Source organism: Daphnia pulicaria, chromosome 2, assembly GCF_021234035.1.
Source record: "Daphnia pulicaria isolate SC F1-1A chromosome 2, SC_F0-13Bv2, whole genome shotgun sequence".
Taxonomy (NCBI): domain Eukaryota; kingdom Metazoa; phylum Arthropoda; class Branchiopoda; order Diplostraca; family Daphniidae; genus Daphnia; species Daphnia pulicaria.
Genome location: NC_060914.1, coordinates 3,924,345 through 3,944,432, shown reverse-complemented (window position 1 = coordinate 3,944,432; position 20,088 = coordinate 3,924,345). Strand labels below are relative to the sequence as shown.

Below are 20,088 nucleotides of genomic sequence, written 5' to 3'. Positions count from 1 at the left end.
CAGTGATTCACCAACGCGTACTGTTAAATTGTAACTTACGTTGCAGTTAAACACGCCAACCACTGCCTGTCGCTAACTAGCGTTGATTTTCTTCCAATCTGAAAATTGGGCTCGGTGTAAAGCATAAGGTACGTGGAAAAAATGGATTTTGAATTCAACCTATTCTGTTCAATTCAACCCCATTATTGTTTGCGTTTTTGAGTCGACATGTGCAAACATCGCATACATTGAGGACTATCAAACGAAATGGAAATCATTATACCACAGTTTGTGTATCTGTTAAATTTGACTGTTTCAATATTTCATAACGTGTACTAAATATTATTTCCGAAACAAGCCAGCGACGATGTACTACAATGTTTTTCGGTCACCTATACAGCATTGGCGCAATTACATTAGATTTCCATGATTGAAGGTTACAGAGCAAGGATCCTGGCAAACCAGAAACAAACAGGGGGAAGTGTTTAGCGCCACTCTCACTTGTTTGCGATTTGGATTACCTAAGTTTATTTTTAATTTTCTTTTAATTTTATAATGGATTTTTTCTTATTTTTGTCAATGCAGAATCGTTTTGTGTTCTTAAATAAACGTCCACAGCATAACCCAGTAGCATCTTCTTCATCTTCACACTATTAAAAGCCACTTCTTCCTCTTCAACACCACCAACAGCTTCCTTTTCCATAACATCCACTGCTATATGATGTTGCTAATCAAGATGAGAATGGTCAAAGTAAACTCCTTCTGTGTTTTTTATTATGTCTGCTTGATACATGTTTCCACTTAATGAAAACCTGAGTTGGCTCGTAAGAGCAAAATCTCTTGTATTGTGTTCGACTTGACTGGTGTTCACATAAATGAACACGGTGTACTTTGTGATAAGGAAGTGGTGGTTCCTGAGAAGGAATAAAATAAGGTTAGGGACATAATCAGAAAGAGAGCGAGTAAAAATTTAGCTACCTGTGAAGACAGGCTACACACAGGGTGAGAATCACTCGTACACAGGGTCAACACCCAGAGGTGAATAGGCCTGGGAGGGAACATACATTATAATTAAGGTGATTGACATGAATTCATAAATAACACATACCAATTAGTGTCCTGTGACACACAAATGTCGGATAGATCGTCACACACTAGATTCAACTCGAGTGACGTCTCTGAAGAAACATACGACACAGAATTAGTAGGGAAATACAACATAAATTCATGATGGAAATACCTTAGAATAAGAAGAACGACACACACACACACGCGGGTCCTTAAACCCAGTAAATTGACTTTGGGCAATCACGAACAAATCAGTTAGACACGAGAGAGAGAGAGTGAAAGCCCAGAATTCAACGTGGTTTACAGACGACATTAATTGACAATTGAGAGAGGGGGAAAAAGGAGGGAGGGAAAACGTTGCCAAATTTCAGACGGGGTGCGTTTTCGCCGATCCATCCTCCCCCGAGGCCGGCTCGCCGGCCGAGCTGGATTCCAGAAGACATAATTCGGTAATTCCTCGCCGGAAGATTCCAGTTGGTAGTTGGACGTCGACTGCTCGGACACAGCCGTCTGACCCAGGATAAACTTGAACTATGTGTCCGATGTTCCACTGTCCGCGGCCGAGTGTCTTATTTATTTCGAGAACGATCTCCCACCGCGAAGTTTGGCCGCTGCACCTTCCATTTCTTGCGGGTGGCCAGAGATTGCAGATACCCTGACCTCCAGATATCCCAGAATAAGTTGAGCAGCCGTTGTAGATAGCGATAATGTTCACGAGGGCTTGCATCATCGAAACATCCAGCTGGCGGGAAGGCGGTCGGCGATCTGTTAAGGAAGTCGTTCGGTGTGAGCGGCCGGAAGTCCTCGGGATCGGAGCTCACATATGTGAGCGGCCTGGTGTTCAATAAACCAGCGACTTCATATAAAAGAGTCCTCAAGACGTCTTCCGTTGGGTGACGCAGACTCTTTCCTTCTATCTCCAGTGCGTTGTAAAGGGCGCGTTTAGTCGATTTGACCAACGACTCATGAGCGCCGCCAAAGTGGGGTGTACGTGGAGGCTGGAAATTCCAATCAATCCCTGCCTTCTCCATGAAAACGGGAACCTCTCCGGAGGCGTGTAGGGCCTCGACAGCTTCACGTAGCTCACGTTCCGCACCAACGAAATTCGTCCCGTTATCCGAATGAATAACCGCCGGCTGGCGGTACAAAGCGATGAACTTCCTCAACGATAGCAGAAAATCCGTGCTGGATAGAGAAGGCACCAACTCAAGAAAAACAGCTCGCGTCACTAAACATGTGAAGAGTACTCCCCATCGTTTGGCCGTGCGGTTACGGTAGAGACCGACTTCTATAGGCCCGAACAGATCGATTGCTGTCCGAGTGAACGGCAACGCTCCAGCATCCAGTCGAGCTTTCGGCAGGTTTCCCATCAGCTGCTCTCCTGGTTTGGCCCTATTCCGTCGGCAGATGACACAGTCACGGCGTATTCTTTTCACCAGCTCACGGCCGTTGGTGATCCAATAATGTTGACGGACGTACGCCAACAAGAAATCTGTTCCAACGTGCTTCAAATGTTCATGGAACGCACGGACCACCGTCGCGGCAAAAGGATGCTTTCCGGATAACAACGGCGGATCCAACTGGTCGTAGGGCAATTGCGCCCGCCCGGCTCGACCACCGAGTCGAAGAATTTCGCCGGAATCTAAAATTGGTGCTAGGGCCAGAATGTTCGATGAAGACGGCAAATTCTTGCCCCTCCGGATGCGACGGATCTCCTCTTCGAATGTTTCGGTTTGGCAGCTCTTCACCAACTCCAAATATCGGCCGTCCATTTTACTGAGCGCAGCGATGTCGTCCGGGGCTATCTTCACGTCGGTCCAAACGACCGGCGATTCCGGCACGGAAGCAAGCAAGGTGCGGCTAGTCCTCGACTCATCTTTCACCACAAGCCACGGAATCCAAGCCACATCAGTCGGCCAGTCCTTTTCGGTCAGCATCAGAAATTCCGGCCCTGTCAGCCACACGGCAGGAAAATTGACGCCGTCTAGGGTGGAACGAGTGGCCGCATCCGCCGGATTCAACAGCCCTGGCACGAACCTCCATTCTTCTTCTTCTGTGATGGTTTGGATTTCTCCGACGCGGTTGCTGACGAATGTTTGATAATCGGCTGCGGTGGCTCGTATCCAATTTCGGACCGTGCTACTGTCGGTCCAGAACCGTCTTCGTTTCACATGAGCTGGAAGAGCTTCTTGAACTGCTCGGGCTACTCGTGCTCCCAGCAGAGCGGCGTTCAATTCCAGCCTTGGAACGGAGATGGTCTTCTTTGGTGCCAACTTGTTTGTCGCCTTTACTTGCCGGACGACAACGCTTCCGTCACCATAGACGCTTCGGACGTAGACCACTGCGGCATAAGCCTCTTCGGAAGCGTCACAGAAAGTGTGTAATTCAGATGAGACGATGTTGGCGGAATCTGGGAAGAGACAGCGCGGCATCTTGACGTCGTTCAGCTGGAGGACAGTCTCGAACCACTGGTCCCACCATCTTCGGTCCTCTCCTTCGACGACGTCCGTCCACTTTAGGCCCTTTTGGCCTAATTCTCGGAGGCGAATCTTAGCCTTAACGATGATTGGAGAGGCGGTGCCCAACGGATCGAACACTCCAGCAACTCGGCTAACCAGCTCCATCCGGGTTAACTCCGTGTAAGACTTCTCGGCAACCTTGAAGCCTAACGTGTCAGTGCGTGTATCCCAAAATACTCCCAGCACCTTCTCTTCGCCGCTGTCGCCTAACGGATGTGTCTTCTGTTCAGCTTTCTCCCCGCATGCCATGGCTCGCATAAATTCTTCGGAATTGGAGACCCAGCTCTGCAGATTCAGGTCCGCTTCGGCCAATCTCGTCTTCATAGCGGAGGCCTCTTGCACGGCGGCTGTCACGGTTGTTGCTGAACTTAAATAATCGTCTACATACATCCGTTCACGTACGACGGCAGCCATCTTTTCGTATCCGGCATCCTCCATGATTTGACGTACTGTGCGGATGGCGACGAAAGGGGAGCAGCTGGCACCAAAAGGTAGTCGCTCCATCTTGTAAACCGCTGGCTCCGACGTTGCCGCATCTCGCCACAGGAAACAAAAGTACTTCGAATCTTCTGCTGAAAGCCGGAAACGGCTAAACATGGACTCGATGTCAGACGCCCAAGCGATTTCATGCCGACGGAAGCAAGTGACGACGGCGGCCAGCGCAGGTTGTAGAGCAGGGCCACTTAGCATTGCGTCGTTCAATGATTTCCCCTTAAAAGAGGCGGCGGCGTCGAAAACTATTCGTAATTTCACGCCCTTGTAGACACCGTGGTGGGCCAGGAAGTACTTTTCATCCGCTGGATCTTGAACCCGCGATGCATATCCTTGATCCAGAGTTTTCTGCATCGTCATTTCGTAGTCTCGTTCCAAATTCGGCTCGCGCTGGAACCTCCTGAGAAGGCTTTGGAAGCGATTGGCGGCCATGGGTCGATTATTCACGAGGTCCGGCTCCCCCTCCTTCCAGATAATTGGCACCTCATATCCGACGGGTAACCTCCGGGTCTTCTCCTCTGCCATCGCTAGAGCTCGGCGATCGTCGGCTGATACACATCCGGCGGTGAATTCGGTCCCAAAGGCCTCGGTGTCGCAGAAACGACGAACTTCCGCTGTCAAATTATCCAGGGGGGTCTGGCCAGCGATCGTGCAGCTACGAATGGATGTAACTTGATGGCCTCGGTTGGTAACTCCTCGCACGATCCAACCAAGTCTTGTTTTGCAGGCGATTGGTTCATAATCTCGCCCTTCTCTGGTCTCGCGAGGCACCAAAAGATGCAGGTAGTCTGTACCTACAAGAAGATCCACCTTTCCTCCCACTACTCGGACCGGGAGGTCGCGGAGGTGCGTCCAATTCTGCTTTTCTTTATTCCAATCCGTGATAGGAGTGGGGCTGGCGACCATCTTCATTGTTGAACCTTCCATCGTAAAGATTTCGCCTGATTCAGCGCGCAACTGGAACTGGACTCGTTTGGACTGGTATCGGTTGATGACTCCGCCGGCACCATCCACCGTCAACACCTGCGACGGCCCTTGCAGCTTTAAATTTGACGCAAATGACGTCCTCATCAGGGTGGTATCACTGCCTTCGTCGGCGAAAATATTGGCGAGTATCCAGTTACCATCTGCGGATTGCACGTGCAGCCTCATCATTCCCAGGGCCACTCTCTGTCGGCCAATAACACGAGCGGTTGAAGGACGGGCGTCCGTCGTCGACGGCTTCTCAGTTTCATGAAGCAGGATATGATGAAAGAATCTGCAGTCCGGTTACTTGCACTGGCGCTTGCTTTGGCAATCTCTTGCTGAATGTCTGCAACTGAAACAGCCGAAACACAGCCGGCGACGCATGCAGAAATTGACCCGTTCACCCACTGAAAGGGCCTTAAAGTCTCCGCAATCTTGAAGCCAATGCCCCTTTTCGCATTTGAAGCAAAAAGGTTTCTTCGTTGAGCCAGCTCCGCCTCCATCTGTAGCTCTTGCGGACGAATGATGAGTCTTAGCTCGACGTGGAAAGGCTCCTCTTGGCGTTGATGATGGCCCTCCTGTCTCGTTGGCTTGATCCGCGGCTATGCTGTAGGCGTTGAGGTAATCGGACGCTCGCTCACAGATCCATGTACCGAAATCGTTGAGGCTGCGGAATTCCAAACGGCCACGTCGTCCCGCGTTCCAGTCGAGTCGATCTTGCTGGTTGAGTCTTAAGCAGACCTTCTCGATGATGTCGGCTGATGATGCGGCTCCAATCCTGCTGAGGTCGAAGAGATGGGTCCGAACTCTTTCGGCAAAACGTTTGAACACTCTTGGTTCATTCTTGAATTCAAGTCGCTCGATAGCCTGGATGTGGGCGGCTCGCATCACATCTCTTCGTCCGAATGTCTCTTTCAGACGCACCAGTGCCTGCTTGTAGGCCGTCTCTCCGCCACCGAGCCCGTAGACTACATCCAGACATTCGCCCTTGAGGTAATGTTTTAGTAGTGCCAGCCTTTCTCCTGGGGTCTTCGGAGTATCGTGCACTAATGCACGAAACAGGTCGATCCAACCAAACCATTCAACGGCTTTTCCGTTATAAACGTCCAATTCCGCGGAGACGGCAGAACGAGAGGAGAATTGGCTATGGACCGGAAGTAGAAGGCCAGCATTGTAGAGATCAATCCAATCATCCGGAGCTTCCTGTTTGACGTTCAGGTTTCGTTGCTTGGTCCGCCATTCCTCGGCTGCTGGAGACCGTTTCTCTAGCTGTTGACTAACGGACGAGAAATGATCCGGATCTGGTTGACGGAGATTCAGCTGACGGAGAGCCTCTTGTGCTGCTTTGGCTTCTTCCCAAAGAGCGTTTGCCCGAGCTCTGACTTCATCACACTTCTTTTGAGCCTCTGCGACCTTTTCCTTATGGGCTTGCTCACGTTGCATGGCTGCATCCTTCTGTGCTTGGTCGCGCTGGTCTGCTTCTGACGGTGATATAGGAAACAGCGGCGAATTCTGATCGGGCTGGTCATCAAGTGGATTTAATACTGATGCGGCTTCTCCTTCGCGACTGGACAGATAAACTTGGGCCGCTGCAATGACTTCATCCCCCTTGGAAGCGTAAGTTAGATGCGTGGCGTCTTGTCGTTCCGCTTCATCATCGTCTTCTTCTACGGCTGTGATTTCTGACTGCAAGACGGAGGTTCTGAGAATAAGATCATCGAGGTGTACCACCAGCGCCTTCACGCCTCTCTGTGAACCTGAAGCGTTGACCAAGGCTGTGAGGCTGGTGACAGCTCTGGTGATCTGTTGTCGTAACGTCGTCCTCTTTTTCTTCAACGTGGTGATAGCTGCAGCGTCCATAGTAGGCGGTGTCGATGGACCCAACGTTGAAGAAGAATCTCGAATCTGTGTTGACCGGCCAGGAATCAGGACGAAGAGTTTCAATGACTTGACAGCAGGTTTAGGGCTCGGGAAGAGCAACCAACAATAAACCGCCTGGAAGGTGAGAAGAATCTCGATGCAATAAGTAGGATGCAAGAAGGATCTTGCTTGATGTGGAGAGAGCTCCGGCTCGAAGGACCAAATGTTTCCACTTAATGAAAACCTGAGTTGGCTCGTAAGAGCAAAATCTCTTGTATTGTGTTCGACTTGACTGGTGTTCACATAAATGAACAAGGTGTACTTTGTGATAAGGAAGTGGTGGTTCCTGAGAAGGAATAAAATAAGGTTAGGGACATAATCAGAAAGAGAGCGAGTAAAAATTTAGCTACCTGTGAAGACAGGCTACACACAGGGTGAGAATCACTCGTACACAGGGTCAACACCCAGAGGTGAATAGGCCTGGGAGGGAACATACATTATAATTAAGGTGATTGACATGAATTCATAAATAACACATACCAATTAGTGTCCTGTGACACACAAATGTCGGATAGATCGTCACACACTAGATTCAACTCGAGTGACGTCTCTGAAGAAACATACGACACAGAATTAGTAGGGAAATACAACATAAATTCATGATGGAAATACCTTAGAATAAGAAGAACGACACACACACACACGCGGGTCCTTAAACCCAGTAAATTGACTTTGGGCAATCACGAACAAATCAGTTAGACACGAGAGAGAGAGAGTGAAAGCCCAGAATTCAACGTGGTTTACAGACGACATTAATTGACAATTGAGAGAGGGGGAAAAAGGAGGGAGGGAAAACGTTGCCAAATTTCAGACGGGGTGCGCTTTCGCCGATCCAATACAGCAAACCCGATATTTCTAGATAAAGGCAGAGAACAATTACTTAAGACTACCATTACTTAAGTAATTGCTAGTGACATAATTGCTGCATTATAATTAAAATAACTGTTGACATAAATTCTAGTGAGCATTTGAATAAAAACATGTAAACATGCATTACTTAAAGCCCGAATTATGAAACATTTAAATACAACTGTGCATGAATACTAAAGACCAAAAATACTTGTGTCCTTAAATTCAATCAAAAAATTTTGTCTGTGCTTATTACTCTAGTTACTAGTGAAAATAATTACTTGTATCTGGTTCCCATAAATTTCTACCTAAGATTTTAGCCTACCATATAACGCGTCTTCCGGAAGAGGAAAGGAACAATTTTATTATTGTAGTGAGATTATTTTTTTAAATATTTTAACCGCAATTTAGAAGAGTATGACGAAAATGATTTCATAAATAAAAAAAAGATTTTCGTTTTTTATCTCTTATACCTGAACCTTTCGATTAAGAAAAAATTATCAAGATGTAGTGAAAAATGTAATCATATTAATTATAAAGTTTGGAAATAGCTAAGAAAATAATAATAAATTTTTCAAAGGAAAGAAAATATATGTTTTCGAGGCATAATTGGCCCAAGGCCTAACCCTTTATACCCGTCAAAAATAACCCCACAGCTCTGTCTAGATTTACCCCCCCCCTTCGGTAAAAAAATAATTGATTTTTTTTCTTGTAGATAGTGTCAATACTTTAAGCTTATAAAATATTGTATAGTGTTGTAGACTTCAGGAGGAATGAAAACACTAACAGTTAACATAGGCTGTGAGGGAAAAGGCTAAACGATTCTTTTTTTCTGATTTTGATGGTTGAGACACCAATGAATATATTTATAAAATTGGTTTTTCCCTTAAGTTATTTGCTTCTCAGAAAAGTGATTCTAAAGTATCCCAAATCTCTGATGAAAATTAAAAAAACCCAATTTTTAGCCTTTTTGTTGACAACTTATAGCAGCAGACGATTTAAAGTTATGCGAAGGAAAATTAAGTAAAAATAAAACAATTAAGAATTCAAACAGTGGATATTCATATTTCCGCCGCTTACTTTGTTGATGGAGCGGCAGTGGAGCATGCGATGCATAGGCAATATTGCCAGATTAAAATCTATTTTCCTTAACGATAAGATATTTTTACATGGCAATATTGTATTTTCGTCTGCTTCAAATATCATTGAAATCTTAGAAATCGCTAGAGAATGAGCTCGTCGTTCAAATTGTGGATGATAAAACCTACAAAGTAGTAGTATTTTGGTAGAAGGAACATTCTTTAGTAACACTCTTTCTTTGACATTGACAACAACCTGTTACCCAATAAATAACAATTAATAAAAAAACAAAGCAATTAAAAATCAACGACGTGCTTTAATGATTTAAGATTTCCTCCACTAGTTTCACTTGATGTTCATTCATGAGGGTTGGCAAATGACCGTATTGAAACGTTAGAGACTGAAATATAAAAAAAAAATATTTAGACATTTCTATACAGCTCTGTTTTTTCTAGGTAATTACTCATGAATGTGATATAGTTTGGTGCAATTTTAATTTTCGTTTATCCGAAATTTCAGTCCCCAATTGAAGGGAATTGGTTTAACAAAATTTACTTCAAATTGTGGACGATAGAACCTACAAAATATTGTTACTTGGTTGAAAGGAACGTCCACAGTAATAATCCCTTCTTAGACATTTTCATCCTTAAAATTATTGGTTTCACGCTTTTTTACTTGTACATGCAACAAGAAGATCACATACATCCTCATAACTTCTGTCTTTACTTCTCTTTTAATCTCGTGTCGTGTCTCACTTGAAGCTTCGTCATTCACAGTTGAAGATGCGGCAATCGTTTTGAGTGAGGGTGAAGCTTCCTTGAGAGCAGTAATGGCCTTGGATGAGCAAGAAGCTTACTTCTATTCCTGCTGACTGAATCCTATTCCTATCTTTCCGGGTACTCAAGAAAAATGACGCTTGAAGAAGTAAGAAAGAACAACAGGTTGAAATGCAAGGAGAAGGAGTAGTCGCGTCGCAATGAACTATTCTGCCTGAGTAGAATAATAAGGTTGACTCCAAAAAGCAAGCCTCGAAAGTTCTTTGTTAGCCAGAATATGAAGAGGGTTGCGATGGTGTGTATCGACAGCGTTGGGATTCGCTCCAGCAACAACTTGATCAACTTGAACTCGCTAGTTTTTCCTTCGTAAGACGTGCATGCTTCTAGCAAGAGGTTGGGCCTTTGATTGATCCATCAACAGTTGACGAGATAGTCTCTTAGCTTACTCCTCAATTTGCAGCTCTCATTCTCCAATTTCATAAGTGACACCAGAAGTTCCAGAATAATAAGAATCAGTTTGGAAATGTCGTTGAGCTTCACGACTTTGGATTTGATCTTCAAATCTAAATTGGTTTTAGATTGTCGATTTGGAGAATGGTCGCGAACTTTAATCCGGTATGCGAAGGAGAACTCCAGGGCCGGATGTCATAAAGTGATCGAATGTGGTGGTCGAGTGGGTAAAGTGGTCGATACCATAAACAACTGGAATTTAAAGAATAGCTATTATTATTTTCTAGCTTTTTAAATTTAACTTTTAATTTCAAACAAAGCTAGAAAGCTAGCTTAACTATTATCTATTTAATTTTCTTTCCTCAATTATAAAGCTTGCGTTTTAAGTTTCTTCCCGGAGGAAAAAGGAAAGTGATGCAATACGCGCTGTAATTCGTAAAAAAACTCAACAACGCCACTTAAACAATATAGATACCAAGTAATCCAAAAAATCAAATTAGTCATGATGTAATCACCGTTAAAGTTTTGTTTTCCGTGTACACAGAGATATGAATGTTATTTTCTCATTATGTTTCCATTTTTGTTCTATGTTGAATTAAATAAACACAGATTGAAATAGCTACATGCGTTCAGTTTAATTACTTTACGTGGTTGAGTGAATTGAATGTAGTTAAAATATTTGATACAGTTATTTAAAACGTAGCAAATTTACTATTATAAAATTAATGAAGTAACAAAACAGCAAATTGGAACTGAAGTAAAACTATATTCATTTCAATTATATTTACTATAGTTTTCCAGCCAAATAACTTCAGTTATTCAACCTTTCCTCATACTACAGTTTAACTACAATTCTCTTTTAGCTGGGTATCTGCTATTGTAGATACTGGGGCCTTCTCCACAAACACATTAAAGTCTGCTGTTAGCAAATTTGTTTGAGTCCATCAACCACGAAATTGACAAACTATTGATCACCAGTATCATTTTTAACTTCTACTAGTGCAATTGGACTATTTTTATGTTTTCTACGTCTTTTAGGTAAGTGTGTAGTCCATGTGTCTCTTTTATTACCACGTCACATTGAATAGTGGAAAAATTAGTTGAATTATGCACAATGGGCCGATGTGCTGTCGAAGAAATAGCCAGACTCTATTTTTATGGAACTAAGTGAGTAGCTGGAAAGTAGATTTTTAAGTCCACCTGCCAGGTGAACTCTACTTAAAAGCACTTTTTAACTTCCATACTGATAGCATGCACAATGGATAGTTAACTCCATCGAATTATATATCTGAAATCTCTTCAAGGTTATAATTGGCTACTTTATGTACAACTAAATCATTAAATACCAAATATGTGGATGGATTGCCATCATACTTTTCAGCCTATCATGTAGGACATTCTAATGGTCCAGTGGTTGCATGGTTATCCATGGATTCATACAAGCAGTTGCCTTTAGTGTTAGAAATACCTGGTATGTGCCATTCATCTACATAAATGTGAAAAACATTTCTGATCTCTATCCCTTCTCCAAGCTGTATCTGTTTGTTCCAGCCAAGTTTTCCTCCTATCCAAACTTCTGTAAGTGAAGCTCTATTTTTTATTTTAATTGTATCTCGACGAACTGGAGCTTTAATTTATGATGCAACAGCACCAATATCGTAAATTGTAAGGCGCAGTCTTGTGCGCCATATTACGTCTTGTAACAATCACTACTTTGTATTCAGTAACCCCGCCCACAAACATTCTTTCCCCCTGTTTTCTCACTTTTCTGCTCTTTATGGCTGGATACAACTTGAGACCCCTTTTAAGACTTCACTTGTCGATCCAATCTTTAATTGCCCTCGTCTACGGTTGACACTCTTAACCAATGCATTAGCCGCGTGGGAATATATAAACTTTCGTCGCATATTTTTAGAGTCAGAATAGTCATAACTCTCAGTCATCTACTTCTCGTCTGCAACACTAAGTTGAACATTTTTTGTCAATCGTATTCTGTGTTGAGTGCAATAATTCTAGTTCTACCTAAAACTTTTTTCTTTTTTTGAAGTAAGTTCGCCTTTTGTGCCCTAAAAAAGTGCCTTACAAAATTCAAAGGTAATCTAAAATAATATTTTTGTCATTTACATATTAAGTAGTAGTGTCATGTTTAGCAATATTTCCTCCAGAAAATATAATCTCGTTCCAGGGTAAATTAGATCTATCGGGTGTGCGACATACGGGCCCCACCATACGGGCCCCACCGACGATCTATCATGTCGGTCTTTTCTGCCTAGGTACATTGATAGAATATGTAGTGGAATATATTGAGCGACCCGTTTTCCATACATAATAATAATAATGTATTGAATTTGATATTGTATACCGCCTTTTCCATAGACTGATCAAAGGCGCTACATACAATTATCTAAAATGCAGAACAAAAACCTATCGATGTCGTAACTCGATTTCTACCAACCCATTGGCATTAAAAAGTACTTTTCCAAATGGATATCTCTGATAATAATTTCGCTTTTAAATAGTTGCACTTCAAACTGATTAAAGAACGTGAAAGTTCCAATCCAAATTATACTCCTCGTCCAACTATTTCGTCTAATTGTTGGAAATTAAATGGATCTAACAATACTAACACCAACAACATCTTTATCTATATAGTAGCAAGCCAATGTCTTATTCGAAACATCTTAACATTTCCAGGGAAAACTTCAGCCTACCTCCAAGAAAAAAACAGCAGGTTCAAAGAAGCCGATTTTTCCCTGTGTGTTCTGCAAGACATTTCATTTAGGAACTGAAAGAAAAAAAGTCGATTATTATTAACGAAAAATGTTCTCTTCGGTTTGATCTTCACGAAACAAGCAACAACAAGCTTGAACTTGTCGCTGTAAGTGATTTTTCTGGCTATCCTCTCACCTACAAAGTATATAGATGATAAGATTACCCATGCAGATTCTCAATACGAAAATGAATGTTCTATTTTAAAAATTTCAGGGGAAGGTTCTTCATTACCTCAAATATAGCCAAGTCTCAAATATTTAATTATCAAGATGGATTTGAAAAAAAGGGTAAACATCGATGGAAAAGGGAAAGAGAGATTAGATCGATGATAAACGCGCTGTACATGAGACGTCGAAATCGTATCAACATGACGTGCTAGGGACGACTTTTTCTCGGACCTCTGCTGTCTGTTAAAATCAGTTCGTGAATAATAATACAAGATCTATTATTTCATGGTTTTCTTCGCTGTTTTTAGCTAAGAGTAGGTATAGTAATTGTAGCCAACAAATATTGAAATCCTTCTGAATGTATATAAAAGGTCTCTACCCCGCTCTCTTACCCCCTATAAGGTTTCTGAAATTACACAAAGAAAGTTAAATTCTGATCTTTAATTACTATTGAAATCCATTAAAGTCAGTTCGTTACTTAATTGATGATAAGGGTACAGAAAAATTAGGGTTTACAACTGGTGCCAAAACAAACTTTTTATTCAATATTGGAAACATATGTATTAACATAGAGTGCCGAAATCTATGAAATCACTGAGCCGAAAAAGTGCCGAAACAAGGGGACCCCATAAAAGTCGAATTCGTTGTAAAATTTTTTTTTAAAAATTTTTCAACAATAATAATACAAGATAACTATTTATATCTCTTCATTGGGGTTGAAAGTAAAACCAAAAATACCCCCGAAACTAGTAGCCAAAAATAGAAATAGTGCTGGGGATCTTTTCTATGTGATTAAAGGTCAAAATCGTTGTAAATCTAATAATAAATAGTAATAAATAAACTTATTCGAAAATAATAATACAAGATTACTATTAATATCTGTCTCATAGTTTTCATTGGTGTTGAAGAAAAACTAAAAAATAGATTTTTCCGCATGAAGTCTGTATAGGTCTCATCTCATCTCAACTCATTCTTTTAACAAGCTTGCCTTGGAATTATTAAAATAATTACGATACTTGCAAGATTTGCCTTTGGCCCAATTGATTCAAAATGCGTGGTTATTTGTATAAAAACAGGGCTATCTTCTTCATTTTTTGAGTATAAATTAGCGGCGTGTTTCACAAACAAAGAAAATCCATTTTCATTCCCCCACTTACTATGTAATATAAAGGAGGCAAGATACCAAGCAAACATTTGTTTTAGATATTAGTATCTGGCAAACTTCATTTGGCTAAATTCCAAAGTCCATACTGACTAAAGGATAATTTTATTTTCCAATATATTTTCCTGAAACTTTATGAAACTTTATACCTATGGATACTATATACATTACATTGTCTTCATACACAATTAAAGAAACACCGAATAAGAAGTTGAAGACACTACATCCGAAGATGAAGATGATAATAAAGAGGATTGCGTTTTGAAAATGCTGGATAAGCTGTACACGAAGATTTATTTTTTTAACAATTCACCGTAAAACGACTATGGGTGCAAAGGTTGGGTTAGAGTGAAAGAATTCAATTGACACAAAACGAATCATCAATGATTTCAAGTTAGTTCAATCAAATTTGTGTATACATGCATTAGATGTCACTATAATACGTTTAATTGTTTATTATTTGATAGATGCCATTGCTATAATGTACAATATCCATCAGCTGTGTATGTAAAGTGGGTGTGTGTGTGTGTGTATGTAAAAAACAACCTACCTTCTAATCTTAAAAAATTTGCAGAAATGTAATGCCAACTACCAGAAAGTGGTTTGAACCAAAACAAAAGTTAAAACTTCAACTTAAACAAGATGTTGAACAAACAAAAAGTATCGAAAGAGAAAAAAATATTGTGACTTGTTGATTAGTGCAAGGTAGCGGTGGTTAGCGGGAATGTTGCTTCCAATTTTTATTGATTCAGACAAAAAAAATTATTTTGTTTTTGTTCCTGTGTGTTTGACCGACTGAACTTTTTGATTGGGCTTCATAATACTTGCCGCTAGACTACATGATAGGTCCTATAGCATTTAATTCGGTCTAAAATGAAGACCGATAACTTTTTTTGGGGGTGATCATTGATGACCACGATCATGGATTGTCCAGAGCATGGGTATCGATGGGTATGGAGAGAGGAAAGAGAGAACCCCGCGCGTCCCTTTGTCCCCTCTTGGTTTATTTTTTGTCTCTTCTTTCCATTCTTCCCTTGGGGCAGGAAATGGAAATTTTTGTTGGAAACACGGTAGGGACGTTTACAAAAAAGTTAACAACAAACAAAAGTACAAGACCTAATACGAGGAGCTCAAACTCGACCACGAAAAATTAGTTGGTACTAAGAAAACTTTTCTTCCACGTCAGCTCAATCAGCATGGGCAGCAGAAGTCAAGGAGGAGGCTACTGCCGCAATTGCATATGCATCGGCTTGAATTGCTGGCGCTTATTCCACCCGCATCCAGAGTTTCCAACAGCAAGCGACACGAATGACTACCGAATTGGAGTCCGAAGCGGAAACGCATCAAGCCATTGGTTAAACGGACACCGATACTGCTTACTTTTGAGATAGAAGCGTATACGCTAGGCCGAATAAAAAAAAGAATCATCAAACGCCTCATCGAATGGCTAGTTATTCCCCACTGTCGAAGAAACATATAATTCACACATCAAGCACGTTGAACTTAATATGGCATTGGGGTCACTTGTCAATTCAGGAATCCCTACAAGCAGTGGCAAAAGTGAGCAAGAGACAAGTCGTTTTGCTGCTGGGTTGTGTGGCTTAAGGGAAAGAAACTTCTTCTTAAAGAGAGAGAAAATTTCTTTGTTAAGAGCTGTGCACTCTGAGCCGTAATGGAGAGGGCGGCGCCGGCAGCAACATTCTTTGGGCATCGGCAAAAGCAACGACTCGGGACATGTTTATCTTTGGTGGGGGGGGGGTGCCCCTTGGCAAAAGATTGGTGTCTCGAATTTCGTCGTGGTATATATTGGCCGGAATGGCGTCGATTTGTGCCCCTGTGTCATGCAAAATTTGAATGATAAAATCTTTCTTACTGCCATTGGGTTGAATTCCTGCTTTAACGAGATCAGACTCTTCTATGCCTCGAGGATCGATGGGGTAGTAGGGCATGGGGTTCATCAGCATTGGCCAAGAACCGTTTTGCCTGTTCCCTTGGGAGGAATAAACAAATCCGCCAGGAATAAGACGGCCCGATTGCGAGCTCGGCTGCACAGGTAAGAAAGGTGAACCGATAGGAGAAAGGATCGGAAACTGAGGAGCAGTGATGGCCACAGCCACCAACGCCAACAGACACACCAACTATAAATGAAAAATGAATGACATTTCAAAATAAATTTTGGTTCCAACATGAGATGATTGCAGTAACAATAAAAGGTAATTAAATTTTGGGTACTTACCGTTGAAGACTTCATTATTCCTCAATTGGAGCTCAGTAGTAAAGGTGTCCAACTGAGTTGTGATCCATGTGTCGACAGTCATCGACCGGTCGATGGCAATGGCCATTAGATTTCATTTTTATTTACATTACACCTTGGCAACTGAATTTGCATACCGTTTCTTTTTTGGTAATAAACGACTGCGTTCCAAAATCAAGAAAATATCTGCTGTTGGGGAGAGACGGGAGAGTGTATAGGTATATTGTATAACTGGTTTACTGATTAAATGGCCTTGCGTCTATATACTTATAGTTTTGCAGTCGGTGGATTCAGTTATCAATGAATTACATGCAGTTGTACTGTCCTATTAAAGACTGTCTTGGCTGAAGCAACGATTATGTTGACACGTCTATACAGATGAGTCAAACAGCAGTGCAAAAATGAAAAATCTTCTGACAATCGGTTTTTAGTTTTGAACGAATAGCAACTTGTTAACAGTGCACAAACCTTGTTTGGGAATAGACGAACAGCTTTTTGAAGATTATAATTTTTAAAAACTATATTACCCTCTACTACTACGCGAAACTAATCCAATTCAACCCTAAACGACAAGATCTCCTCGGTAATCAAATGGCCATTTCTCTAATTAAATATTTCCCTATGGTCTCGACTTCCCGTGGCATATTTCCTAATGCTGGTCCCTCTATTGATTTTCAGGTAATTGCATTTGTATTTTGTCGTCGATTCTTTTCTTTTGAAATGGTTTAACGCTTTTTTTCTTTACTAACACGAATATTTTATTTGGCAGGATGGACACATGGTTTCCGTCGGTGACGACAAAATAATTAAGCATCCAGCTGGCAGCTGGATATATGTAGCTCGACATTATTCTTTGAAACCTTGATGGATTTCACGTGTCGCACCCCCTGAGGTCGAGAATTTTTTTTTTGTCTCGACTCAATATGCTCTCTCTTTTTCCCTCAGCCATGACTTATTTGCTATGGAAGGTCTTACGACTTTGATGTATGGACACAGGTATAAGTTCTGGTCGTGTTTTGCGTTAGAATGTCTTGGCCAACAAATTAACGTCAAATTAATTATTCTTAGTGCATCCACGTCCTTAGGGAAGTATATAGCGGCGTATATCACATTCTTTGGTTTGTAACGCACAAACTCTGCACTTGAACAGGGTAGGAAAGGGAAAACTTTTGAAAATGGATTAGTTCAAGTACGTGTCACGATGTGTCACGGCGTGTAGCCCAAACGAGTGACGTTATACCACAAGTTGTCTTGTTTCGTTCGAATCAATAGAAAACTTATTCACGATTTGTTTCTTCTCCTGTTGCCATTTGACGTTCTGGGCTGCAATACCATTCTCTTTGCCTTGTTTGAAGGCCTCGCCTTCAGAGAGTTGGTCCTTCTTGTCCTTAAGGGCCCCGCAAAGCTACGCAGCCTGTGTTGACCACGATAGCGCGTTCCTCCGGCGTGCATACAATAAACCAATCATTGAATTATACTTTTTAATTACCAGATAAACATAGAGGACCATTAATTGTATATCTCTATGCTCCGATGATTGTAATAATTGTTGCCAACGTTTTCATGTTCGTTTGGGCTGCGTTCAATTTTTACCAGAGAAGTGCCGAATCATCGCAAGTGACTAACCTTTCGCATTATGGCCAAAAGTATTTATTATTCGTAGCCATAATTACATTGACGATTGCAAACTAATCGGCAATTTGTGTGTCACTTCTTTAAAGTGATCCTGAGTCTCTTTTTGTGGCCTTTGCCTTACACAGTACACAGTAGAGTGTGTATGTGTAACCGACGTTGGGCGTCAGTCTGATTGCATCAGTCACACCTTCTTTTCTCGGGTTGACTTTGATGTGACTTGACTTGATGGTTATTTATCGCCCCCGACTCTAATTCGTGTCTGTCACTTATTTCATCTTTTTCTTTCTTTTTTCGCAGGTAAAACGACGATGATGGTGGGTTCGTGTTTGGAAGACATCGGTCCCGGCCTGATGCCGACGGCCATTGCTTGGCTCTTCCGTGGGATTGGCGAGCAGAAGAACAAAACTGGTGCTACCATTTTTTGTCTGTGTGTCTGTTTGTGTTTCCTTTTTCTCTGGTTTTTTGTGTGTCTAGTGTTATTATGGCAAAGGGGGGGATAGACAAACACGGTCGTGAAATAGGATAGAATGACGTTACAGTGCTGGTCCACTTAGAGAACCGCCCGGTTATAGAACCATTCCGGTTATAGAACCGAAATGGCTCTGCCGTGTTTCAGCGCCACCCACGGCGCATTGAATAACTTGATGATACTTTTAGCGGCGGGAATTTCATAAATAGAATCAATGGAATGGCAGGATTAAATTAATGGGGGGTTAGGTAAGAAAAGTCCGACAACCGCCTAAAAGAACGACACAATTAATCAGTTTGTGTTGTCTCTCCTGTCATCACAATGGGGAAAACTCTGCCGAATCAAGCTAGAAAACCTCGGAATTGTTTATCTCTTAAAGAGAAGTACAGGGCTATTGAAAAGGCTGGTAAATCAGTCTCGCAATCCAGAGTTAGACGACGCAGTTCTCAGGTGGTTTAAAGAGATGAGAAACCCAAGTTCGAATGCAAACCATTGTCACTTTCTCGTGCCCACATTCAAGCCCGTGCTGCTCACGAAGCCAAATTGACAGGGATTCCAAATTTTAAAGCGTCGGTCGGTTGGTTTCGCAATTGGCGAAAACGCTGCCTTATTGGCCCAAGCCTTCGTTTATTTTATTTGGAGAGGCGGCTGACGTGAACATAGAAGAAATGGAACCACTCATTCAGGTGTTCAATAGGGTTTTACGTATAGACAGAATCAACGGCAGATGGCGCTGGGATCAAGTGCTCGGTTATAGAACCACCCGGTTATAGAACCGCGCACAGGTCGGTTCTATAACTGGACCACTACTGTAGATACATTAAACAAACAACCGGTTAGAAAATGCACAAAGCCTGCCAAAATCTTTTGGGTTTAAAAAACTTATTTTTTTCCTAGCTAATTTTTGTTAAAATTTGGTATTAAGTCGGATAAATATTGGCCATGTATGCCGCCCATGTCGGCGACTTGTATAGAAATCAGGGTAGGCTGATGTGTGTGTGTATCACTGCTCGGTAGAATGATCTGGTGCTGGACACTTGATCGTAGTAGAACGGCCATCACTGCCGACAAGACTAGACTTACGAATAACCGCATCATCCGTCCTGTATAGTTTCAAACTGATGAAGAGGGAATTGTTGTTGCTGCGCGGGATCAAAAAGTCGCTGTTGAAGCGGAGTGAACATGGTTCAGTGTCACCCCATTCAATAAGTTTCAGAGCCAAATCTTCAATATGATTTATGTTTATCCGAAAAAGCAGCACTCTACAAGAAAAGAGACAGAAAATAATATTTTAGAAACTGGCATAATAGAGCTGTATAGTTGAAGCAAAACTGGAAACGTCGTAAAAAAAACCAGGATGCAATCAACGCCGCAAAAAGAAGAAACCTGGAAGTTATACAAGCCCTGCAAGCAGGAGTTGAAGACGAGCTAACTAATTTGAGAACAGATTGGATGAAATTGAAGGACTTTTACTCTAAAATGAACGTTTTTGCCGCAAAAGCTACAGAAAACAGCAATAGAAATTTTTGT

General features: G+C 42.0%; 1 protein-coding gene across 1 annotated transcript; it reads right to left on the bottom strand.

Annotated features, from left to right (window-relative positions):
- Positions 1 to 1,414: 1,414 nt before the first annotated feature.
- LOC124326934 lies at positions 1,415 to 7,382 on the bottom strand. Its single transcript, XM_046785650.1, has 4 exons — positions 7,336 to 7,382; positions 5,433 to 7,230; positions 1,665 to 5,279; positions 1,415 to 1,597 (listed from the first exon to the last, which is right to left on the bottom strand). Exons 1-4 carry the CDS (start codon positions 7,380 to 7,382, stop codon positions 1,415 to 1,417), a joined length of 5,643 nt encoding a protein of 1,880 aa, XP_046641606.1.
- Positions 7,383 to 20,088: the final 12,706 nt, after the last annotated feature.